Raw genomic sequence first — 27,402 nt, 5'->3', positions numbered from 1 at the left:
CTCCTGTGCACAACTCTATCCATAGCCCATGCCTCGCAACCATATAACATTGTTGGAACCACTATTCCTTCAAACATACCGATTTTTGCTTTCCGAGATAATGTTCTCGACTTCCAAACATTCTTCAAGGCTCCCAGAATTTTCGCCCCCTCCCCCACCCTATGATTCACTTCCGCTTCCATGGTTCCATCCGCTGCCAAATCCACTCCCAGATATCTAAAACACTTTACTTCCTCCAGTTTTTCTCCATTCAAACTTACCTCCCAATTGACTTGACCCTCAACCCTACTGTACCTAATAACCTTGCTCTTATTCACATTTACTCTTAACTTTCTTCTTTCACACACTTTACCAAACTCAGTCACCAGCTTCTGCAGTTTCTTACATGAATCAGCCACCAGCGCTGTATCATCAGCGAACAACAACTGACGCACTTCCCAAGCTTTCTCATCCACAACAGACTACATACCTGCCCCTCTTTCCAAAACTCTTGCATTCACCTCCCTAACAACCCCATCCATAAACAAATTAAACAACTATGGAGACATCACACACCCCTGCTGCGAACCCACATTCACTGAGAACCAATCACTTTCCTCTCTTCCTACACGTACACATGCCTTACATCCTCGATAAAAACTTTTCACTTCTTCTAACAACTTCCCTCCCATACCATATATTCTTAATACCTTCCACAGAGCATCTCTATCAACTCTATCATATGCCTTCTCCAGATCCATAAATGCTACATACAAATCCATTTGTTTTTCTAAGTATTTCTCACATACATTCTTCAAAGCAAACACCTGATCCACACATCCTCTACCACTTCTGAAACCACACTGCTCTTCCCCAATCTGATGCTCTGTACATGCCTTCACCCTCTCAATCAATACCCTCCCATACAATTTATTAGGAATACTCAACAAACTTATACCTCTGTAATTTGAGCACTCACTCTTATCCCCTTTGCCTTTGTACAATGGCACTATGCAAGCATTCCGCCAATCCTCAGGCACCTCACCATGAATCATACATACATTAAATAACCTTACCAACCAGTCAACAATACAGTCACCCCCTTTTTTAATAAATTCCACTGCAATACAATCCAAACCTGCTGCCTTGCCGGCTTTCATCTTCCGTAAAGATTTTACTACCTCTTCTCTATTTACCAAATCATTTTCCCTAACCCTCTCACTTTGCACCCCACCTCGTCCAAAACACCCTATATCTGCCACTCTATCATCAAACACCAACAAACATTCAAAATACTTTTTATCAATCATGCAAAGATGTACAAAATAAAACTTTGCAGATTTATTTCTATTTATTTTGCTTTGTCGCTGTCTCACACGTTTGCGCGGTAGCGCAAGGAAACAGACGAAATAAATAGCCCAACCCACCCCCATACACAATGTATACACACACACACGTCCACACACGCAAATATACATACCTATACATCTCAATGTACACATATATATACATACACAGACACATACATATATACCCATGCACACAATTCACGCTGCCTGCCCCATTCACTCCCATCGCCACCTCGCCACACATGGAATACCATCCCCCTCCCCCCTCATGTGTGTGAAGTAGCACGAGGAAAAGACAACAAAGGCCCCATTAGTTCACACTCAGTCTCTAGCTGCCACGCAATAATGCCCGAAACCACAGCTCCCTTTCCACATCCAGGCCCCACACAACTTTCCATGGTTTACCCCAGACGCTTCACATGCCCTGATTCAATCCACTGACAGTACGTCAACCCCGGTATACCACATCGATCCAATTCACTCTATTCATTGCCCTCCTTTCACCCTCCTGCATGTTCAGGCCCCGATCACACAAAATCTTTTTCACTCCATCTTTCCACCTCCAATTTGGTCTCCCACTTCTCCTCGTTCCCTCCACCTCCGACACATATATCCTCTCGGTCAATCTTTCCTCACTCATTCTCTCCATGTGCCCAAACCATTTCAAAACACCCTCTTCTGCTCTCTCAACCACGCTCTTTTTATTTCCACACATCTCTCTTACCCTTACATTACTTACTCGATCAAACCACCTCACACCACACATTGTCCTCAAACATCTCATTTCCAGCACATCCACCCTCCTGCCCACAACTCTATCCATAGCCCATGCCTCGCAACCATACAACATTGTTGGAACCACCATTCCTTCAAACATACCCATTTTTGCTTTCCGAGATAATGTTCTCGACTTCCACACATTCTTCAAGGCTCCCAGATTTTCGCCCCTCCCCCACCCTATGATTCACTTCCATGGTTCCATCCGCTGCCAGATCCACTCCCAGATATCTAAAACACTTTACTTCCTCCAGTTTTTCTCCATTCAAACTTACCTCCCAATTGACTTGACCCTCAACCCTACTGTACCTAATAACCTTGCTCTTATTCACATTTACTCTTAACTTTCTTCTTTCACACACTTTACCAAACTCAGTCACCAGCTTCTGCAGTTTCTCACATGAATCAGCCACCAAGCGCTGTATCATCAGCGAACAACAACTGACTCACTTCCCAAGCACTCTCATCCACAACAGACTTCATACTTGCCCCTCTTTCCAAAACTCTTGCATTCACCTCCCTAACAACCCCATCCATAAACAAATTAAACAACCATGGAGACATCACACATCCCTGCCGCAAACCTACATTCACTGAGAACCAATCACTTTCCTATCTTCCTACACGTACACATGCCTTACATCCTCGATAAAAACTTTTCACTGCTTCTAACAACTTGCCTCCCACACCATATATTCTTAATACCTTCCACAGAGCATCTCTATCAACTCTATCATATGACTTCTCCAGATCCATAAATGCTACATACAAATCCATTTGCTTTTCTAAGTATTTCTCACATACATTCTTCAAAGCAAATACCTGATCCACACATCCTCTACCACTTCTGAAACCACACTGCTCTTCCCCAATCTGATGCTCTGTACATGCTTTCACCCTCTCAATCAATACCCTACCATATAATTTACCAGGAATACTCAACAAACTTATACCTCTGTATTTTGAGCACTCACTCTTATCCCCTTTGCCTTTGTACAATGGCACTATGCACGCATTCCGCCAATCCTCAGGCACCTCACCATGAGTCATACATACATTAAATAACCTTACCAACCAGTCAACAATACAGTCACCCCCTTTTTTTTTTTATAAATTCCACTGCAATACCATCCAAACCTACTGCCTTGCCGGCTTTCATCTTCCGCAAAGCTTTTACTACCTCTTCTCTGTTTACCAAATCATTCTCCCTAACCCTCTCACTTTGCACACCACCTCGACCAAAACACCCAATATCTGCCACTCTATCATCAAACACATTCAACAAACCTTCAAAATACTCACTCCATCTCCTTCTGACATCACCACTACTTGTTATCACCTCCCCATTTGCGCCCTTCACTGAAGTTCCCATTTGCTCCCTTGTCTTTCGCACTTTATTTACCTCCTTCCAGAACATCTTTTTATTCTCCCTAAAATTTAATGATACTCTCTCACCCCAACTCTCATTTGCCCTCTTTTTCACCTCTTGCACCTTTCTCTTGACCTCCTGTCTCTTTTTTTTATACATCTCCCACTCAATTGCATTTTTTCCCTGCAAAAATTGTCCAAATGCCTCTCTCTTCTCTTTCACCAATAATCTTACTTCTTCATCCCACCACTCACTACCTTTTCTAATCAACCCACCTCCCACTCTTCTCATGCCACAAGCATCTTTTGTGCAATCCATCACTGATTCCCTAAATACATCCCATTCCTCCCCCACTCCCCTTACTTCCATTGTTCTCACCTTTTTCCATTCTGTACTCAGTCTCTCCAGGTACTTCCTCACACAAGTCTCCTTCCCAAGCTCACTTACTCTCACCACCCTCTTCACCCCAACATTCACTCTTCTTTTCTGAAAACCCATACAAATCTTCACCTTAGCCTCCACAATATAATGATCAGACATCCCTCCAGTTGCACCTCTCAGCACATTAACATCCAAGAGTCTCTCTTTCGCATGCCTGTCAATTAACACGTAATCCAATAACACTCTCTGGCCATCTCTCCTACTTACATACGTATACTTATGTATATCTCGCTTTTTAAACTAGGTATTCCCAATCACCAGTCCTTTTTCAGCACATAAATCTACAAGCTCTTCACCATTTCCATTTACAACACTGAACACCCCATGTATACCAATTATTCCCTCAACTGCCACATTACTCACCTTTGCATTCACATCAACCATCACTATAACCCGGTCTCGTGCATCAAAACCACTAACACACTCATTCAGCTGCTCCCAAAACACTTGCCTCTCATGATCTTTCTTCTCATGCCCAGGTGCATATGCACCAATAATCACCCATCTCTCTCCATCAACTTTCAGTTTTACCCATATTAATTGAGAATTTACTTTCTTACATTCTATCACATACTCCCACAACTGTTTCAGGAGTACTGCTACTCCTTCCCTTGCTCTTGTCCTCTCACTAACCCCTGACTTTACTCCCAAGACATTCCCAAACCACTCTTCTCCTTTACCCTTGAGCTTCGTTTCACTCAGAGCCAAAACATCCAGGTTCCTTTCCTCAAACATACTACCTCTCTCTCCTTTTTTCACATCTTGGTTACATCCACACACATTTAGACACCCCAGTCTGAGCCTTCAAGGAGGATGAGCACTCCCTGCATGACTCCTTCTGTTTCCCATTTTAGAAAGTTAAAAATACAAGGAGGGGAGAATTTCTGGCCCCCCCGCTCCCGATACCTTAAATAAATTGCTGAAGTGGAATTAGGGTAGAGGCTCGCTATGATGGGTAACAAAAAATTGGTAAGAGTATAAAGGATAAGTGGCAACTGGTACAGTACCAGATATTAACAGGGTATGTGGCATACATGCTGTAAATATAGCCTTTCACCAAAATATCATAAGAATATACAGCAGAGGTGGCGAGAAGACAGAGCAAGACAAGTGTGACGTGCTGTTGTCAAGAGAAAATATGAAGAACATGTATAATGTCATCTGAGATTATCTAGGCTTACCAGCATTAAGGTGATCAGCTGTGAATGCATTGACAAATGTCTTTCTACCTCTAATAACAGAGGAACGACCAGAAGTCAGGACAGCTTGGTTTCTTATTTCAGACACATCTACATCATTTACCAGCACCCCTTTGCTGCCTCTACCAGAAAGGGTTGAATTTATCTTGAGATTCCTCACAGTTAGACCTTTTGTGACACTTAAGTCACATTTTATTACCTGCAACACAAATGTACTGTCAAATCAGATGGTTCACTTAGGTTATATTCATATACAAAAATTGCAAATGTCATATAGATCAGAAGAGAGCAACATACCACATCTTCATTCTGAAGAACAGCCAAACGGTACAGCTCATCAATATTCACATTGTTGATGGTATCCACTTTAAGAACACCAATGTATATATCATTAAGGAACTGTACCTTAGCTGTTGAAGAAAAAATATACCATAATTGATACAGGAAGCTTGAAAAAATATACATCATTGAAATGCTGTCCATACAGAACACTTCAGGCAGTTAAAAGAACTAATTATACCCCTAAAGATTGGCAAGAAATGTTTTTTTTTTTTTTTTGCTTTGTCGCTGTTTCCTGCATTTGCGAGGAAGCGCAAGGAAACAGATGAAAGAAATGGCCCAACCCACCCCCATGCATATGTATATACATACATCCACACACGCAAATATACATACCCACACAGCTTTCCATGGTTTACCCAAGTCGCTTCACATGCCCTGATTCAATCCACTGACAGCACATCAACCCTGGTATACCACATCGATCCAATGCACTCTATTCCTTGCCCTCCTTTCACCCTCCTGCATGTTCAGGCCCCGATCACTCAAAATCTTTTTCACTCCATCTTTCCACCTCCAATTTGGTCTCCCACTTCTCGTTCCCTCCACCTCCGACACATATATCCTCTTGGTCAATCTTTCCTCACTCATTCTCTCCATGTGCCCAAACCATTTCAAAACACCCTCTTCTGCTCTCTCAACCACACTCTTTATATTTCCACACATCTCTCTTACCCTTACGTTACTTACTCGATCAAACCACCTCACACCACACATTGTCCTCAAACATCTCATTTCCAGCACATCCATCCTCCTGCGCACAACTCTATCCATAGCCTACGCCTCGCAACCATACAACATTGTTGGAACCACTATTCCTTCAAACATACCCGTTTTTGCTTTCCGAGATAATGTTCTCGACTTCCACACATTCTTCAAGGCTCCCAGGATTTTCGCCCCCTCCCCCACACTATGATCCACTTCCGCTTCCATGGTTCCATCCGCTGCCAGATCCACTCCCAGATATCTAAAACACTTTACTTCCTCCAGTTTTTCTCCATTCAAACTCACCTCCCAATTGACTTGACCCTCAACCCTACTGTACCTAATAACCTTGCTCTTATTCACATTTACTTTTAACTTTCTTCTTTCACACACTTTACCAAACTCAGTCACCAGCTTCTGCAGTTTCTCACATGAATCAGCCACCAGAACTGTATCATCAGCAAACAACAACTGACTCACTTCCCAAGCTCTCTCATCCACAACAGACTTCATACTTGCCCCTCTTTCCAAAACTCTTGCATTCACCTCCCTAACAACCCCATCCATAAACAAATTAAACAACCATGGAGACATCACACACCCCTGCCGCAAACCTACATTCACTGAGAACCAATCACTTTCCTATCTTCCTACACGTACACATGCCTTACATCCTCGATAAAAACTTTTCACTGCTTCTAACAACTTGCCTCCCACACCATATATTCTTAATACCTTCCACAGAGCATCTCTATCAACTCTATCATATGCCTTCTCCAGATCCATAAATGCTACATACAAATCCATTTGCTTTTCTAAGTATTTCTCACATACATTCTTCAAAGCAAACACCTGATCCACACATCCTCTACCACTTCTGAAACCACACTGCTCTTCCCCAATCTGATGCTCTGAACATGTCTTCACCCTCTCAATCAATATCCTCCCATATAATCTACCAGGAATACTCAACAAACTTATACCTCTGTAATTTGAGCACTCACTCTTATCCCCTTTGCCTTTGTTTAATGGCACTATGCACGCATTCCGCCAATCCTCAGGCACCTCACCATGAGACATTTTTTTTTTTTTTCATACTATTCGCTATTTCCCGCGATAGCAAGGTAGCGTTAAGAACAGAGGACTGGGCCTTTGAGGGAATATCCTCACCTGGACCTCTTCTCTGTTCCTTCTTTTGGAAAATTAAAATTAAATAACCTTACCAACCTGTCAATAATACAGTCACCCCCTTTTTTAATAAATTCCACTGCAATACCATCCAAACCTGCTGCCTTGCCGGCTTTCATCTTCCACGAAGCTTTTACTACCTCTTCTCTGTTTACCAAATCATTTTCCCTAACCCTCTCACTTTGCACACCACCTCGACCAAAACACCCTATATCTGCCACTCTATCATCAAACACATTCAACAAACCTTCAAAATACTCACTCCATCTCCTTCTGACATCACCACTACTTGTTATCACCTCCCCATTTGCGCCCTTCACTGAAGTTCCCATTTGCTCACTTGTCTTACGCACTTTATTTACCTCCTTCCAGAACATCTTTTTATTCTCCCTAAAATTTAATGATACTCTCTCACCCCAACTCTCATTTGTCCTCTTTTTCACCTCTTGCACCTTTCTCTTGACCTCCTGTCTCTTTCTTTTATACATCTCCCACTCAATTGCATTTTTTCCCTGCAAAAATCGTCCAAATGCCTCTCTCTTCTCTTTCACTAATAATCTTACTTCTTCATCCCACCACTCACTACCCTTTCTAATCAACCCACCTCCCACTCTTTTCATGCCACAAGCATCTTTTGCGCAATCCATCACTGATTCCCTAAATACATCCCATTCCTCCCCCACTCCCCTTACTTCCATTGTTCTCACCTTTTTCCATTCTGAACTCAGTCCCTCCTGGTTCTTCCTCACACAAGTCTCCTTCCCAAGCTCACTTACTCTCACCATCCGCTTCACCCCAACATTCACTCTTCTTTTCTGAAAACCCATACAAATCTTCACCTTAGCCTCCACAAGATAATGATCAGACATCCCTCCAGTAGCACCTCTCAGCACATTAACATCCAAAAGTCTCTCTTTCGCCCGCCTGTCAATTAACACGTAATCCAATAACGCTATCTGGCCATCTCTCCTACTTACATACGAATACTTATGTATATCTCGCTTTTTATACCAGTTATTCCCAATCACCAGTCCTTTTTCAGCACATAAATATACAAGCTCTTCACCATTTCCAAAAGAATCCATCACTGATTCCCTAAATACATCCCATTCCTCCCCCACTCCCCTTACTTCCATTGTTCTCACCTTTTTCCATTCTGTACTCAGTCCCTCCTGGTACTTCCTCACACAAGTCTCTTACCCAAGCTCATTTACTCTCACCATCCTCTTCACCCAAACATTCACTCTTCTTTTCTGAAAACCCCTACAAATCTTCTTTCTGAAAACCCATACAAATCTTCACCTTAGCCTCCACAAGATAATGATCAGACATCCCTCCAGTAGCACCTCTCAGCACATTAACATCCAAAAGTCTCTCTTTCGCGCGCCTGTCAATTAACACGTAATCCAATAACACTCTCTGGCCATCTCTCCTACTTACATACGTATACTTATGTATATCTCGCTTTTTAAACCAGGTATTCCCAATCACCAGTCCTTTTTCAGCACATAAATCTACAAGCTCTTCACCATTTCCATTTACAACACTGAACACCCCATGTATACCAATTATTCCCTCAACTGCCACATTACTCACCTTTGCATTCAAATCACCCATCACTATAACCCGGTCTCGTGCATCAAAACCACTAACACACTCATTCAGCTGCTCCCAAAACACTTGCCTCTCATGATCTTTCTTCTCATGCCCAGGTGCATATGCACCAATAATCACCCATCTCTCTCCATCAACTTTCAGTTTTACCCATATTAATCGAGAATTTACTTTCATACATTCTATCACATACTCCCACAACTCCTGTTTCAGGAGTACTGCTACTCCTTCCCTTGCTCTTGTCCTCTCACTAACCCCTGACTTTACTCCCAAGACATTCCCAAACCACTCTTCCCCTTTACCCTTGAGCTTCGTTTCACTCAGAGCCAAAACATCCAGGTTCCTTTCCTCAAACATACTACCTATCTCTCCTTTTTTCACATCTTGGTTGCATCCACACACATTTAGACACCCCAGTCTGAGCCTTCAAGGAGGATGAGCAATCCCCGCATGACTCCTTCTTCTGTTTCCCATTTTAGAAACTTAAAAAAGTACAAGAAGGGGAGGATTTCTGGCCCCCCGCTCCCGTCCCCTCTAGTCGCCTTCTACGACACGCGAGGAATGCGTGGGAAGTATTCTTTCACCCCATCCCCAGGGATAATATATATATATATATATATATATATACATATATATATATATACATACACATACATACGCACATACACACACACACACACATACATATATATACATATGAAAAATGTAAGAAATAATTTAGAAAACTGAAACTTCTAGCTTGAAATGAAATGAAAAAATGAATGTCACATAATGGTTCAACCTCTGGCTATGGAAAAGGGAAATGTATAATTTATTTACACAAACGTCAATAGTAGTTTTCATCAATTTAACCACTGTATCATACTGCCTGGTCCACTTCTCTTATCATGAAACTGGAATATTGGCTTATGATGTTTCTCAATTGTCTTCATTACACAAAGTACAACCATATCTTGGATACATGAGGGTAGGTAGTTGGTCATCCGCCATAATAAAGTCTTGACAGACCAAAAGTTTATCTGGACCTCAACTTTTCCAGTACATTCATGAAAAATGCCTTTTTGCTTTCCAGCTCTATCACTTTGAAAAAATGCTCCCTTTGTTCGCATATCAATGAAAGAATAAGCTTCAATGTCTAAGCTACATTCTTTTTCAATTTCACTATTTTCTTATGACAAGAAAATACTAAAATGTCATAGAAGGTTACTAAAAGGAGAAGCAAGGGGCTGGAAAGATAGATGGAAACCCTCCCTTCCACACATTTCACTTTCTAAAAGTGGTAACAATACAAAAACAAATGCTTGGACTGTGGCGTATGAATGGGCATGGATGTAACCAGGATGAAAGCTATGAAGAGAGGAAGTGTCTGGGAAGAGGAACCTGGATGTTCTAGCTCTGAGGGAAACTAACCTCAAGGGGAAGGATGGTTTGGTTATGTTCAAGCGTTAAATATGAGGGTGAGGGCAAAGAAGAGTATGGCACTTCAGTCGAAGGAGAAGCTGTGGATATGGGTTAAAGAGTGCGAGTAAGAGAGTTTCAGAGTGATGTCGGTAAGAATGATAGTGCGCCTGGTACAAATTAGACTTCCATGGTGATGTGTGTAAGGAGCACCTAATTGAAAGAGCAAATTATAGAGGAGTGTGTTTGGGAGCACCAATCTATAAGTACCAATGAGATTATGCTATGATGCTACCTCCTATCACAATCTGTTTGATGTATAATGCTACAATGTTTTTTTTCCACATCAGTCTGTCTGTCTTTAATATTTGTTTGCCATTTTCTGCATTATCTGGGTATCACCAAGAACAAAGGTCCCATTCACTAGCATCCATTCTCTAGCCATCATGTGTAATGCACCAAAACCACAGCTTTCCTATCCACAACTGGCCCCATAAACTTTTGTTTATGGGGTCTTTTAGCTCAACAGACTTTTCTCAAGGTTTTCTCTTGGAAGTATGGTTGTTGAAATGATCAGTGTGTGTGTGTGTGTGTGTGTGTGTGTGTGTGTGTGTGTGTGTGTGTAGAAGCACAGAGTGAATTTTGAAGTATGTGGAGAGTTCACTATTAGTAAGGGCAAAGATGGATGTTTGGTGATACAGTAGTCCCAATGGTATGAATTAGAGTTGCGGGCCCTGGACAGAAAGGAACAGAAGACGGGTGTACTGAAAAAAGATGAAGGACAAAATGCAGCACAAGCAGGTTTGATTGTGTGAGGAATGGTAGTGCAAGAGAGGTACAGGGGCACCGAGTGTCAGCACAAGCCCTACAGCAAACAATTTTACTGGGTCCCCTTCCCCTTTTTTTTTCTCCTGTGTATAAGAAGTAACTAAAAAAAGATAATTAACAAGAACAGTAATGAGCTCATAAAACAAAATCACAGCAACAGCCATTTTTATCTCAATTATGCAATTGGAATAGTTACTATGCAGCCAATGACCAGGGAGGTATATTACCAGTCGTACCCAACTCGGTACTGGGAGGATTAGTGATGGCTGCCTAGTGAGCCAGCACTGCAGTGGTTGTCAAGTTAAACTCCTCTGACCCAGGTAGCTGTCTTTCTTTCAGCCTCACCCGCAAGTGGACTACTTGCATTCTGTCCACAAACAATCTGTAGCACACAACACAACTCTTACATCTCATTCTTCATATCCAGATTTTCACGCAGTGAGCACTATGCACTAGCTCTCCCTTCCGGCAAAATCAAAGGAACAATTGATAGAAGTAACATGCAAGAACATATAAGCAGGAGCATTAGGTAGAAACAATAAGGACATTAGGCAAAAGCATTAGATACAAGTACTCAGTGCAAGCATTAGGTAGGAGCCTCTGCAAGAACTTCTCAAATCACCACAACCAGCTCTTTGGGCAGATTTTTCCAATCTTCTCATTTCATCAAGGGTGGGTTCAAAGGGGACATACACTTATGAAGTGTTTGCACTACATGACAGTTGACACAAAACATTATCAAGCATACAGCAAGAAACATGCCTCTTAACATCTGAACACAATGTGGATCTTCATGCAAAAGTTGTTCTATACAAATAATGACAATCCTTCAAACCCTATATCAACAACCAAGGTACAATATCTATCCTTGGTATCAAAGGACAGTTGCCACTTCTAAGATTCAAATATCACTTGTCTTACAAAATGTACATAATGATATTGAAGTTCTTACCTGTAATACTCTGATCAGATGATTTCAAGACCAGAGAATTTAAGAAATGTTTGACATCAACCATATTTCCAGCCTTAACCGCAGTAATATCAGAACTAGCTTTTACATTTCCCTCAATTATTAAGGTGTCGACAATTACATCAGAGTCAACTGTCACATCACCCTCATCCTTCCAGATTGCTCCATTCTGAAGCTGACAAAGATAAAAGTTGGATTATTTTTTTTTTTTTTTACAAATGATATAAGGTAATTAAATTCACATTCTACATCACCAGTCCAGGAAAAAGAAGTTTTATCTGGGTGACAGGCATCGATTGTACTTCATGCAGCAGCAAAGAGAAGAAAGTTCCCATGTGACACTTTGTTACGGGAATATGCAAATAGTTAACTGATCAGTTATCCAATTAGATAAGAGCATACCAATATGCTGTGACCACAAGCATGGTTATAATTATCTATCCCTAACAAAAGTGTTGAATGTCGTGTTTAGCTTGTAATACCTCTGCTATATTGCAGCCATCCAGTACGTTTGAGTCAGATGAAAGTCCATCAAGAAGATTAAGATCCTCAGTAAATGTCACCTTTCCTTCCACATGTCCAGCTTCATCCACCAACATAATTGTGTCCATGTTAACTCCATCAATCACTGGAGCATACAAATCCTCTGGAAGATTAACGATAAAAGATATGTTGTAAATATAAAAAATATTCTTAATACATGAAAAATAACATCATGTGGATACAGGTAATAGAGAAAGTGGGTGCCTTTCGGGGGAGTTGTGTAGTTAGGCTACAAGTGTTCACTGGGAAAGTGCAGCACCAACTTAATCTTCAGCTAGTGTTGCATTATCAAAAGGTAGAAACAGTCTAGTAAGTGTCATAGAACTAGATGGGTAGGTAGTAGCTGGTAGGTGGCCACCAACCATGGAGGTAAATTACTGGTACTACCTGCTTGGGTATTGGGAAGGTTACTCACAGCTGCACAACAAGCCAGAACTTCAATAGTCGTCTAGTTTTACCGCTCTAACACACGCAGCTATATCTTTCTGCCTCACCCACATCTGGACTTCCAGCATTCGGTCCACAAACATACAATCTACTTGTCACACAACATTTGACAACACAGACAATTCAGTCTTCATAACTAGATTTATGCAGTAAGTGCTATGCACTATCCCTATCTTTTGGCAAAATGGTAGGGGTAATTGATAGGAGTTAAAATGAACAATAGGAAGGAGCATTAGGTGTAAGTAGTAGGGTGGAAAATAATGGAAGAACATTAGGTATACACATTACATGTATTTGGTAAGAACAGCAGGTAGGAACCTCTGAAAACACTGCGCTATCTAGAGTTGCCCTCTGCCAGTAGCCTGTTAAGGACAAGACACTAAACAGATAAGAAGTGGCTCTGGAATTCACCAGTCATAGAGACTTTATCCATGGCCACCCCCTTGAGGGAGTTCCCAAAAGGCACAGGCATCAGATTTATTTATTTATTATTTATTTATTTTGCTATGTCGCTGTCTCCCGCGTTAGCGAGGTAGCGCAAGGAAACAGACGAAAGAATGGCCCAACCCGCCCACATACACATGTATATACATACACGTCCACACACGCACAATATACATACCTATACATCTCAATGTACACATATATATACACACACAGACATATACATATATACACATGTACATAATTCATAGTCTGCCTTTATTTGTTCCCATTGCCACCTCGCCACACATGGAATAACAACCCCCTCATGTGTGCGAGGTAGTGCTAGGAAAAACGCCTGATTCAATCCACTGACAACACGTCAACCCCAGTATACCACATTGATCCAATTCACTCTATTCCTTGCCCTCCTTTCACCCTCCTGCTTGTTCAGGCCCTGATCACACAAAATCTTTTTCACTCCATCTTTCCACCTCCAATTTGGTCTCCCACTTCTCCTCGCTCCCTCAACCTCCGACACATATATCCTCTTGGTCAACCTTTCCTCACTCATTTTCTCCATGTGCCCAAACCATTTCAAAACACCCTCTTCTGCTCTCTCAACCATGCTCTTTTTATTTCCACACATCTCTCTTACCCTTACATTACTTACTCGATCAAACCACCTCACACCACATATTTTCCTCAAACATCTCATTTCCAGCACATCCACCCTCCTGCGCACAACTCTATCCATAGCCCACGCCTCGCAACCATACAACACTGTTGGAACCACTATTCCTTCAAACATACCCATTTTTGCTTTCCGAGATAATGTTCTCGACTTCCACACATTCTTCAAGGCTCCCAGGATTTTCGCCCCCTCCCCCACCATATGATTCACTTCCGCTTCCATGGTTCCATCCGCTGCCAGATCCACTCCCAGATATCTAAAACACTTTACTTCCTCCAGTTTTTCTCCATTCAAACTTACCTCCCAATTGACTTGACCCTCAACCCTACTGTACCTAATAACCTTGCTCTTATTCACATTTACTCTTAACTTTCTTCTTTCACACACTTTACCAAACTCAGTCACCAGCTTCTGCAGTTTCTCACATGAATCAGCCACCAGCGCTGTATCATCAGCGAACAACTGACTCACTTCCCAAGCTCTCTCATTCACAACAGACTTCATACTTGCCCCTCTTTCCAAAACTCTTGCATTCACCTCCCTAACAACCCCATCCATAAACAAATTAAACAACCATGGAGACATCACACACCCTTGCCACAAACCTACATTCACTGAGAACCAATCACTTTCCTCTCTTCCTACACGTACACATGCCTTACATCCTCGATAAAAACTTTTCACTGCTTCTAACAACTTGTCTCCCACACCATATATTCTTAATACCTTCCACAGAGCATCTCTATCAACTCTATCATATGCCTTCTCCAGATCCATAAATGCTACATACAAATCGAATTGCTTTTCTAAGTATTTCTCACATACATTCTTCAAAGCAAACACCTGATCCACACATCCTCTACCACTTCTGAAACCACACTGCTCTTCCCCAATCTGATGCTCTGTACATGCCTTGACCCTCTCAATCAATACCCTCCCATATAATTTACCAGGAATACTCAACAAACTTATACCCCTGTAATTTGAGCACTCACTCTTATCCCCTTTGCCTTTGTACAATGGCACTATGCAAGCATTCCGCCAATCCTCAGGCACCTCACCATGAGTCATACATACATTAAATAACCTTACCAACCAGTCAACAATACAGTCACCCCCTTTTTTAATAAATTCCACTGCAATACCATCTAAACCTGCTGCCTTGCCAGCTTTCATCTTACGCAAAGTTTTTACTACCTCTTCTCTGTTTACCAAATCATTTTCCCTAACCCTCTCACTTTGCACACCACCTCGACCAAAACACCCTATATCTGCCACTCTATCATCAAACACATTCAACAAACCTTCAAAATACTTGCTCCATCTCCTTCTCACATCACCACTACTTGTTATCACCTCCCCATTTGCGCCCCTCACTGAAGTTCCCGTTTGCTCACTTGTCTTACGCACTTTATTTACCTCCTTCCAGAACATCTTTTTATTCTCCCTAAAATTTAATGATACTCTCTCACCCCAACTCTCATTTGCCCTCTTTTTCACCTCTTGCACCTTTCTCTTGACCTCCTGTCTCTTTCTTTTATACATCTCCCACTCAAATGCATTTTTTCCCTGCAAAAATCATCCAAATGCCTCCCTCTTCTCTTTCACTAATAATCTTACTTCTTCATCCCACCACTCACTACCCTTTCTAATCAACCCACCTCCCACTCTTCTCATGCCACAAGCATCTTTTGCGCAATCCATCACTGATTCCCTAAATACATCCCATTCCTCCCCCACTCCCCTTACTTCCATTGTTCTCACCTTTTTCCATTCTGTACTCAGTCTCTCCTGGTACTTCCTCACACACGTCTCCTTCCCAAGCTCACTTACTCTCACCACCCTCTTCACCCCAACATTCCGTCTTCTTTTCTGAAAACCCATACAAATCTTCACCTTCGCCTCTACAAGATAATGATCAGACATCCCTCCAGTTGCACCTCGCAGCACACTTTTATGGTTAGAAAATATTAGGAAATAGTGGAACTTTCCATCAGAAAAATTAGGAGGTTCCTTATCCCGTTCCTATGCCCAACTAGATCAAAACGAGACCATTATGTAGCAGAAAACCTACCACTAGTTAGCACTCCAGAGATCATTCCTGCTATGGGACTGCCACGGATGGTGAATACATCCACTTCCATGTAGTTTGCACGCCAACTTTCCTGTACATTCTGATCTACACCATCTAGTAGGAACTCCCGGGTTATGCTGTCTAGCGAGTGGCCATTCACCTGCAAAGTGAAATGCTTAACCAAAAGCAACCACATACTATTGATTATATTCCTTTACCCCAACATGTCAGAACCACTAAACTCCATTTCCTCAACTATTCCTATCATTACCACTGAACACCACTCATCTACAGCTATGCCTGCTAGTTTGTCTAAAATTATGAAGGCCAACACGACAGTTTTTGGTTCCCAATTATGTATTAAATCATGAGCATACAGCTTTGGTTTGCTCACATACATCGACTTAAAGTGCAGGAATACACGAGTTAGCCAACTGTGCACGTGATCTATTCGATAAACAGGAAACCAAATATAGACATCCTATGTATATAACACAACATGTTAAGTAGCCAGTATAAAGCAGTATTAGCCATATAAAGGACACCAGTGTCATACTGGTTTGCAATACAAGAAGTATGCCTACTTGAATCCACATTTACAAAGTGATATCACCTCAAATTCTCAAAAAAATTTCCATTGGTTTAATAATCTTTTTAACATATACTTTCCCAGGAATACTCAACAAACTTATACCTCTGTAATTTGAACACTCACCTTTATCATCCCCTATGCCTTTGTACAACAGCGCTATGCATGCATTCCGCCAATCCTCAGGCACTGCACCATGAACCAAACATACATTGAATATCCTCACCAACCAGTCAACAACATGGTCACCCCCTTTTTTAATAAATTCCACTGCAATGCCATCCAAGTACATATATACAAACACAAATGTACATAAGCTCTTAAAATACATTATTCATTATAAATTTTACAATTTGTAACATTCAAAATAAAACAGCAATAAACCTTGCAAAAAACATAATACATTTGAAAACAGTAATACACATGATAATATAACACCAATAAACATCATATTAATATTATTCAATTACTACATATCAGCAAATAATAAAATCATCTACAATAGTATACAATAAATGCAAATATTTCACTATATATAGCAATTACAATATACCTTATAATATGAAAGTTACACTTACGCTAATATACAAGTAAGACACATACTAACATACTACTTATAATCATATCAAACTAATACACTTAATATTCAATACAAATGCAACTGTAATTAAACAAATAATACAGCTGAAATACAACAAATACACGTAATAGAATACACACACAATATACATATAAAAATAACACACCTATCAATATCTAAAATGAGAAACAGAAGAATGAGTCACACGGGGAGTGCTCAACCTCCTCGAAGGCTCAGACTGGGGTGTCTAAATGTGTGTGGATGTAACCAAGATGTGAAAAAAGGAGAGATAGGTAGTATGTTTGAGGAAAGGAACCTGGATGTTTTGGCTCTGAGTGAAACGAAGCTCAAGGGTAAAGGGGAAGAGTGGTTTGGGAATGTCTTGGGAGTAAAGTCAGGGGTTAGTGAGAGGACAAGAGCAAGGGAAGGAGTAGCAGTACTCCTGAAACAGGAGTTGTGGGATTATGTGATAGAATGTAAGAAAGTAAATTCTCGATTAATATGGGTAAAACTGAAAGTTGATGGAGAGAGATGGGTGACTATTGGTGCATATGCACCTGGGCATGAGAAGAAAGACCATGAGAGGCAAGTGTTTTGGGAGCAGCTGAATGAGTGTGTTAGTGGTTTTGATGCACAAGACCGGGTTATAGTGATGGGTGATTTGAATGCAAAGGTGAGTAATGTGGCAGTTGAGGGAATAATTGGTATACATGGGGTGTTCAGTGTTGTAAATGGAAATGGTGAAGAGCTTGTATATTCATGTGCTGAAAAAGGACTGGTGACTGGGAATACCTGGTTTAAAAAGCGAGGTATACATATGTAAACGTATGTAAGTAGGAGAGATGGCCAGAGAGCGTTATTAATTACGTGTTAATAAACAGGCGCGCGAAAGAGACTTTTGGATGTTAATGTGCTGAGAGGTGCAACTGGAGGGATGTCTGATCATTATCTTGTGGAGGATAAGGTGAAGATTTGTATGGGTTTTCAGAAAAGAAGAGTGAATGTTGGGGTGAAGAGGGTGGTGAGAGTAAGTGAGCTTGGGAAGGAGACTTGTGTGAGGAAGTACCAGGAGAGACTGAGTACAGAATGGAAAAAGGTGAGAACAATGGAAGTAAGGGGAGTGGGGGAGGAATGGGATGTATTTAGGGAATCAGTGATGGATTGCGCAAAAGATGCTTGTGGCATGAGAAGAGTGGGAGGTGGGTTGATTAGAAAGGGTAGTGAGTGGAGGGATGAAGAAGTAAGATTATTAGTGAAAGAGAAGAGAAAGGCATTTGGACAATTTTTGCAGGGAAAAAATGCAATTGAGTGGGAGATGTATAAAAGAAAGAGACAGGAGGTCAAGAGAAAGGTGCAGGAGGTGAAAAAGAGGGCAAATGAGAGTTGGGGTGAGAGAGTATCATTAAATTTTAGGGAGAATAAAAAGATGTTCTGGAAGGAGGTAAATAAAGTGCGTAAGACATGGGAGCAAATGGGAACTTCAGTGAAGGGCACAAATGGGGAGGTGATAACAAGTAGTGGTGATGTCAGAAGGAGATGGAGTGAGTATTTTGAAGGTTTGTTGAATGTGTTTGATGACAGAGTGGCAGATATAGTGTGTTTTGGTCAAGGTGTTGTGCAAAGTGAGAGGGTTAGGGAAAATGATTTGGTAAGCAGAGAAGAGGTAGTAAAAGCTTTGCGGAAGATGAAAGCCGGCAAGGCAGCAGGTTTGGATGGTACTGCAGTGGAATTTATTAAAAAAGGGGGTGACTATTATTGACTGGTTGGTAAGGTTATTTAATGTATGTATGACTCATGGTCAGGTGCCTGAGGATTGGCGGAATGCGTGCATAGTGCCATTGTACAAAGGCAAAGGGGATAAGAGTGAGTGCTCAAATTACAGAGGTATAAGTTTGTTGAGTATTCCTGGTAAATTATATGGGAGGGTATTGATTGAGAGGGTGAAGGCATGTACAGAGCATCAGATTGGGGAAGAGCAGTGTGGTTTCAGAAGTGGTAGAGGATGTGTGGATCAGGTGTTTGCTTTGAAGAATGTATGTGAGAAATACTTAGAAAAGCAAATGGACCTGTATGTAGCATTTATGGATCTGGAGATGGCATATGATAAGAGATGGAGATAAGAGATAGAGATGCTCTGTGGAAGGTATTAAGAATATATGGTGTGGGAGGCAAGTTGTTAGAAGCAGTGAAAAGTTTTTATCGAGGATGTAAGGCATGTGTACGTGTAGGAAGAGAGGAAATTGATTGGTTCTCAAAGAATGTAGGTTTGCAGCAGGGGTGTGTGATGTCTCCATGGTTAATTTGTTTATGGATGGGGTTGTTAGGGAGGTGAATGCAAGAGTTTTGGAAAGAGGGGCAAGTATGAAGTCTGTTGGGGATGAGAGAGCTTGGGAAGTGAATCAGTTGTTGTTCGCTGATGATACAGCGCTGGTGGCTGATTCACGTGAGAAACTGCAGAAGCTGGTGACTGAGTTTGGTAAAGTGTGTGAAAGAAGAAAGTTAAGAGTAAATGTGAATAAGAGCAAGTTTATCAGGTACAGTAGGGTTGAGGGTCAAGTCAATTGGGAGGTAAGTTTGAATGGAGAAAAACTGGGGGAAGTAAAGTGTTTTAGATATGTGGGAGTGGATCTGGCAGCGGATGGAACCATGGAAGCGGAAGTGAATCATAGGGTGGGGGAGGGGGCGAAAATCCTGGGAGCCTTGAAGAATGTGTGGAAGTCGAGAACATTATCTCGGAGAGCAAAAATGGCTATGTTTGAAGGAATAGTGGTTCCAACAATGTTGTATGGTTGCGAGGCGTGGGCTATGGATAGAGTTGTGCGCAGGAGGATGGATGTGCTGGAAATGAGATGTTTGAGGACAATGTGTGGTGTGAGGTGGTTTGATCGAGTAAGTAACGTAAGGGTAAGAGAGATGTGTGGAAATAAAAAGAGCGTGGTTGAGAGAGCAGAAGAGGGTGTTTTGAAATGGTTCGGGCACATGGAGAGAATGAGTGAGGAAAGACTGACCAAGAGAATATATGTGTCGGAGGTGGAGGGAACGAGGAGAAGAGGAAGACCAAATTGGAGGTGGAAAGATGGAGTGAAAAAGATTTTGTGTGATCGGGGCCTGAACATGCAGGAGGGTGAAAGGAGGGCAAGGAATAGAGTGAACTGGAGCGATGTGGTATACCGGGGTTGACGTGCTGTCAGTGGAGTGAATCAAGGCATGTGAAGCGACTGGGGTAAACCATGGAAAGCTGTGTAGGTATGTATATTTGCGTGTGTGGACGTATGTATATACATGTGTATGGGGGTGGGTTGGGCATTCCTTTCGTCTGTTTCCTTGCGCTACCTCGCAAACGCGGGAGACAGCGGCAAAAAAAAAAAAAAATATATATATATATATATATATACATATATATATATATATATATATATATATTCAAATGATACAACTTTTCGGTTTTCTTATATTCCTATCTATTCATTCATTACGGTCTAATAAACTAATATAATGTGTAATATTTTATGTGTGACCTCAAATTATATTACAAATTATAAATCCACTTACACATGCCAGCCAGCCATTAACCGTCTCCATTCTAGAAAAATGTCGAGTCAAAAATCTAAATATTACTAACAACATACCAAGGAAGCAGATCCTATCACCTTCCTCACTACAAATATGTACATTTCCTACATACAGCCTCTGACCTACTTATTACCCTATTACATACCACAAACTCAATCAAAATCAACCAAAAAAAACAATTAAAAAAACAATTATTCCATTATAAATATTTCCCATGATGGAAATTCCACCTTTAAATATATAACTAGACTCAAAGTGCTCATTACTCGTTGAAGATCAGGGAAAACGTAACCCCAAACACCTTCCCCACAAGAAATATGTACATTTCCTACATACAGCTTCTGGCCTACATATTACCACCTCACATGCCACAAACTGGCTATTAAAAGAACAATAAATTTAAAAACCAATTACTACATCACCTGCAACATGCACATGATGGAAATTCCACCTTTAAATATATAACTCGACTCAAAGTGTTCATTACTCGTTGAAGATCAGGGAAAACGTAACCCCCATAACGCACACAACTCACTCCTGACCCATTGCCTTCTAAAAACAAAACAAAAATACACCACATGCCACAACCCTTATCTATTTTCACAACAATAAAATGTAAAACACATAAAGGGAACCATTTTCTCCCGACGCCGAAACCAAAACAATCCACCATTTGGCTTCCGATCACTACCATCCCCCAAACCCATCATCCACTTTACCCTCTGCCCTACGCTCTATTATAACCGTAACCTATTAAACACTAATTATAGTCAATAACACCTCATACTCATTACAACGTTATTTCTTTTTACCTCTAAGCACTTAATTACCATCCGAAAACACAATATTTTCCAGGAAACGCCAGTGACTGGGTATTGTCCTCCAACTTGATTCACGCCGTGACGTCATTAAAGAAAATGGAAACCTTCCCAGAGAAAACTGTGTTCTTATAGCGCTAACTCAACTATAATAGATATATCGTTTTTATTGCCGGAAATGGCTGATAGATGGGTATCTTTTTTTAATATTTCATCTAAGTTACTGTAATTCGTAGTAACTACAAATGTTGAAAATTCAGTTATCATAGTAGCCACTATTTCAATTAAACATTGCTATATTCAAGTGTCGGTAAAAAAACCCCACAATTAACAAATCTTGGATAAATTTCAAGGTACCATATGTAACATATACACCTAATGAATCAACAACGTATTTTACAACGCGGAATATTTCTATACTTCTCTAAATTTCACGATAAAAACATAAGGAAATTATCAAAGGACACTCGATTTCTTGCATCCCCCTCACATACTCTTGTAAATAATTAAGAAATTTCAGGTCCTATTCATTCCAGGGTCACCCTAACGCTCTCTCTCTCTCTCATATATATATATATATATATATATATATATATATATATATATATATATATATATATATATATATATATGTCTCCCGCGTTTGCGAGGTAGCGCAAGGAAACAGACGAAAGAAATGGCCCAACCCACCCCCATACACATGTATATACATACGTCCACACACGCAAATATACATACCTACACAGCTTTCCATGGTTTACCCCAGACGCTTCACATGCCTTGATTCAATCCAATGACAGCACGTCAACCCCGCTATACCACATCGCTCCAATTCACTCTATTCCTTGCCCTCCTTTCACCCTCCTGCATGTTCAGGCCCCGATCACACAAAATCTTTTTCACTCCATCTTTCCACCTCCAATTTGGTCTCCCTCTTCTCCTCGTTCCCTCCACCTCCGACACATATATCCTCTTGGTCAATCTTTCCTCACTCATTCTCTCCATGTGCCCAAACCATTTCAAAACACCCTCTTCTGCTCTCTCAACCACGCTCTTTTTATTTCCACACATCTCTCTTACCCTTACGTTACTTACTCGATCAAACCACCTCACACCACACATTGTCCTCAAACATCTCATTTCCAGCACATCCATCCTCCTGCGCACAATTCTATCCATAGCCCACGCCTCGCAACCATACAACATTGTTGGAACCACTATTCCTTCAAACATACCCATTTTTGCTCTCCGAGATAATGTTCTCGACTTCCACACATTCTTCAAGGCTCCCAGAATTTTCGCCCTCTCCCCCACCCTATGATCCACTTCCGCTTCCATGGTTCCATCCGCTGCCAGATCCACTCCCAGATATCTAAAACACTTCACTTCCTCCAGTTTTTCTCCATTCAAACTCACCTCCCAATTGACTTGACCCTCAACCCTACGGTACCAAATAACCTTGCTCTTATTCACATTTACTCTTAACTTTCTTCTTTCACACACTTTACGAAACTCAGTCACCAGCTTCTGCAGTTTCTCACATGAATCAGCCACCAGCGCTGTATCATCAGCGAACAACAACTGACTCACTTCCCAAGCTCTCTCATCCCCAACAGACTTCATACTTGCCCCTCTTTCCAAAACTCTAACAACCCCATCCATAAACAAATTAAACAACCATGGAGACATCACACACTCCTGCCGCAAACCTACATTCACTGAGAACCAATCACTTTCCTCTCTTCCTACACGTACACATGCCTTACATCCTCGATAAAAACTTTTCACTGCTTCTAACAACTTGTCTCCCACACCATATATTCTTAATACCTTCCACAGAGCATCTCTATCAACTCTATCATATTCCTTCTCCAGATCCATAAATGCTACATACAAATCCATTTGCTTTTCTAAGTATTTCTCACATACATTCTTCAAAGCAAACACCTGATCCACACATCCTCTACCACTTCTGAAACCACACTGCTCTTCCCCAATCTGATGCTCTGTACATGCCTTGACCCTCTCAATCAATACCCTCCCATATAATTTACCAGGAATACTCAACAAACTTATACCTCTGTAATTTGAGCACTCACTCTTATCCCCTTTGCCTTTGTACAATGGCACTATGCAAGCATTCCGCCAATCCTCAGGCACCTGACCATGAGTCATACATACATTAAATAACCTTACCAACCAGTTAACAATACAGTCACCCCCTTTTTTAATAAATTCCACTGCAATACCATCCAAACCCGCTGCCTTGCCGGCTTTCATCTTCCGGAAAGCTTTTACTACCTCTTCTCTGTTTACCAAATCATTTTCCCTAACCCTCTCACTTTGCACACCACCTCGATCAAAACACCCTATATCTGCCACTCTATCATCAAACACATTCAACAAACCTTCAAAATACTCACTCCATCTCCTTCTGACATCACCACTACTTGTTATCACCTCCCCATTTGCGCCCTTCACTGAAGTTCCCATTTGCTCCCTTGTCTTACGCACTTTATTTACCTCCTTCCAGAACATCTTTTTATTCTCCCTATATATATATATATATATATATATATATATATATATATATATATATATATATATATATATATATATATATATATATATATATATTTGGTATGGTTCACCCCAACCATATGTTGTGGCCCGCCTACACCTGGTGTGGCCCGCGTACACCAGGTGTGGCCCGCCTACACATGGTGTGGACCGCCTACACCAGGTATGGCCCGCCTACACCAGGTGTGGCCCGCCTACACCTGGTGTGGCCCGCCTACACCTGGCGTGGCCCGCCTACACCAGGTGTGACCCGCCTACACCGGGTGTGGCCCGCCTACAGCAGATGTGGCCCGCATACACCTGGTGTGGCCCGCCTACAGTTGGTGTGGCCCGCCTACACCAGATGTGGCCCGCATACAGCTGGTGTGGCCCGCCTACAGCTGGTGTGGCCCGCGTACACCAGGTGTGGCCCGCCTACACCTGGTGTGGCCCGCCTACACCTGGTGTGGCCCGCCTACACCTGGTGTGGCCCGCCTACACCTGGTGTGGCCCGCGTCCACAGGGTGTGGCCCGACTACACCTGGTGTGGCCCGCCTACACATGGTGTGGCCCGCCTACACCAGATGTGGCCCGCCTACTCCAGGTGTGGCCCGCCTACACCTGGTGTGACCCGCGTACACCTGGTGTGGCTCGCCTACACATGGTGTGGACCGCCTACACCAGGTGTGGGCTACATGTATGGTGGGCTGACCCATTATCATGTTCAACACATTAACTTCGCCATCATTGGTCACACACACACACACACACACACACACACACACACACACACACATACACCATCATCACAATGTTACCACTCATGTCTCTCCTCATGTTAGCCGAGGTCAACTTACTACCTCATGACATCAACATACCTCACATTAAGGTCCCGTCTTCTTGAACATCCAGCCTTCAAAAACGAAAATGTATTGTCTCACTTTACCTATTCGTATTCTATACATATACAGTAGACAAGTACAACGGTAGACACAGTTATCCCTCCTAAATAAAGTCACTGAACAAATAAAACCATCGTGTGTGAGTGTTTGTGTGTGTGTGTGTGTGTGTGTGTGTGTGTGTGTGTGTGTGTGTGTGTGTGTGTGTGTGTGTGTGTGTGTTTGTATGTGTGTGTGTGTGTAGGTAGAGTGGAGTCTCCTTGATGGACTTTGTAGTGAATTGTTAATGCTTCCTCTCAGCCATACCTACCTGACTTGTTTGCTAGGACGTATAAAGTCATGCCCATATTTACCTGAACATGATACATATAGCTCCCAACCCAGCATTATTGTAACCACATACATCAAACGTTACTGCCATTCCCATGTAATGTCACACATCAATATCAGTACTATAAGGTCATCACAAATATCACTATGATGAAATCATATAACATACATAACCTGAGTCATAAGGTCACATGATAAACATCACCTGAGTCATAAGGTATCACCTGAGTCATAAGGTCACATGATAAACATCACCTGAGTCATAAGGTCACATGATAAACATCACCTGAGTCATAAGGTCACATGATAAACATCACCTGAGTCATAAGGTCACATGATAAACATCACCTGAGTCATAAGGTCACATGATAAACATCACCTGAGTCATAAGGTCACATGATAAACGTCACCTGAGTCATAGGGTCACATGATAAACATCACCTGAGTCATAAGGTCACATGATAAACATCACCTGCGTCATAAGGTCACATGATAAACATCACCTGAGTCATAAGGTCACATGATAAACATCACCTGAGTCATAAGGTCACATGATAAACATCATCTGAGTCATAAGGTCACATGATAAACATCACCTGAGTCATAAGGTCACATGATAAACATCACCTGAGTCATAAGGTCACATGATAAACATCACCTGGTTATACGACCTCGTCAGAGATATCACTAGATTCATAAAATCTCATCACATGTCACAAGGTCACATTAAGCACATTATTGGTCATAAGGTCACATCAAACACATCACTAGAGTCATAAGGTCACATCAAATATCACTAGAGTCGTAAGGTCACATCAGACATCACTAGAGTCGTAAGGTCACATCAAACATCACTAGAGTCGTAAGGTCACATCAAAGATCACTAGAGTCGTAAGGTCACATCAAACATCACTAGAGTCGTAAGGTCACATCAAACATCACGAGAGTCGTAAGGTCACATCAAACATCACTAGAGTCGTAAGGTCACATCAAACATCACTAGAGTCGTAAGGTCACATCAAACATCACTAGACGGCGGGTATCTAGAGTGTGATGTTAGGATGTAAATAACTTTAAGTATTGCCTGGCATCTCCTGATGAGGTGCACTGTCACCATGAAACGTCGTGCTACATAGAGAGAAATATCACATGTTATATATGATTGTAGGAACTCCTACTGAAGTACGATTTCACCATATATATATATATATATATATATATATATATATATATATATATATATATATATATATATATATATATATATATGGTGAAATCGTACTTCAGAACTCCTACTGAAGTACGATTTCACCATATATATATATATATATATATATATATATATATATATATATATATATATATATATATATATATATGGTGAAATCGTACTTCAGAACTCCTACTGAAGTACGATTTCACCATATATATATATATATATATATATATATATATATATATATATATATATATATATATATATATATATATATATATATATATATATATATATATATATATAAATATATATAAACTTTTGGTCTGTCAAGGCTTTTATTATGGTGGATGACCAACTACCTACCCTTATGTATCCAAGATATGGTTGTACTTTGTGTAATGAAGACAATTGAGAAACATCATAAGCCAATATTCCAGTTTCATGTTAAGAGAAGTGGACCAGGCAGTAGGATACAGTGGTTAAATTGATGAAAACTAC

At 41.2% G+C, this 27,402-nt stretch overlaps 1 protein-coding gene across 5 annotated transcripts in view; it reads right to left on the bottom strand.

The window, feature by feature from the left end:
- LOC139764647 (uncharacterized) overlaps positions 1-27,402 on the bottom strand; it is a 64,855-nt gene that overhangs the window by 18,997 nt on the left and 18,456 nt on the right. For 3 of the 5 annotated variants that reach the window (XR_011716434.1, XR_011716436.1, XM_071691507.1), the window contains exons 1-6: positions 21,892-21,983; positions 16,338-16,497; positions 12,639-12,802; positions 12,139-12,331; positions 5,412-5,524; positions 5,097-5,313 (exon numbers count right to left, since the gene is read on the bottom strand). Coding sequence is in view for 1 of the 5 variants with exons in the window: in XM_071691507.1 (XP_071547608.1) it covers positions 5,097-5,313; positions 5,412-5,524; positions 12,139-12,331; positions 12,639-12,802; positions 16,338-16,497; positions 21,892-21,912 (868 nt within the window). In the remaining 4 variants the exon portion in view is untranslated. Of the gene's footprint in view, positions 1-5,096; positions 5,314-5,411; positions 5,525-12,138; positions 12,332-12,638; positions 12,803-16,337; positions 16,498-21,891; positions 21,998-27,402 lie in introns of those variants that run through there. The other 2 variants (XR_011716435.1, XR_011716437.1) reach the window with 2 other exon arrangements.

The sequence above is a fragment of the Panulirus ornatus genome, chromosome 50 (genome assembly GCF_036320965.1).
Source record: "Panulirus ornatus isolate Po-2019 chromosome 50, ASM3632096v1, whole genome shotgun sequence".
NCBI lineage: Eukaryota > Metazoa > Arthropoda > Malacostraca > Decapoda > Palinuridae > Panulirus > Panulirus ornatus.
This window is presented reverse-complemented; position numbering and strand designations above follow the sequence as displayed.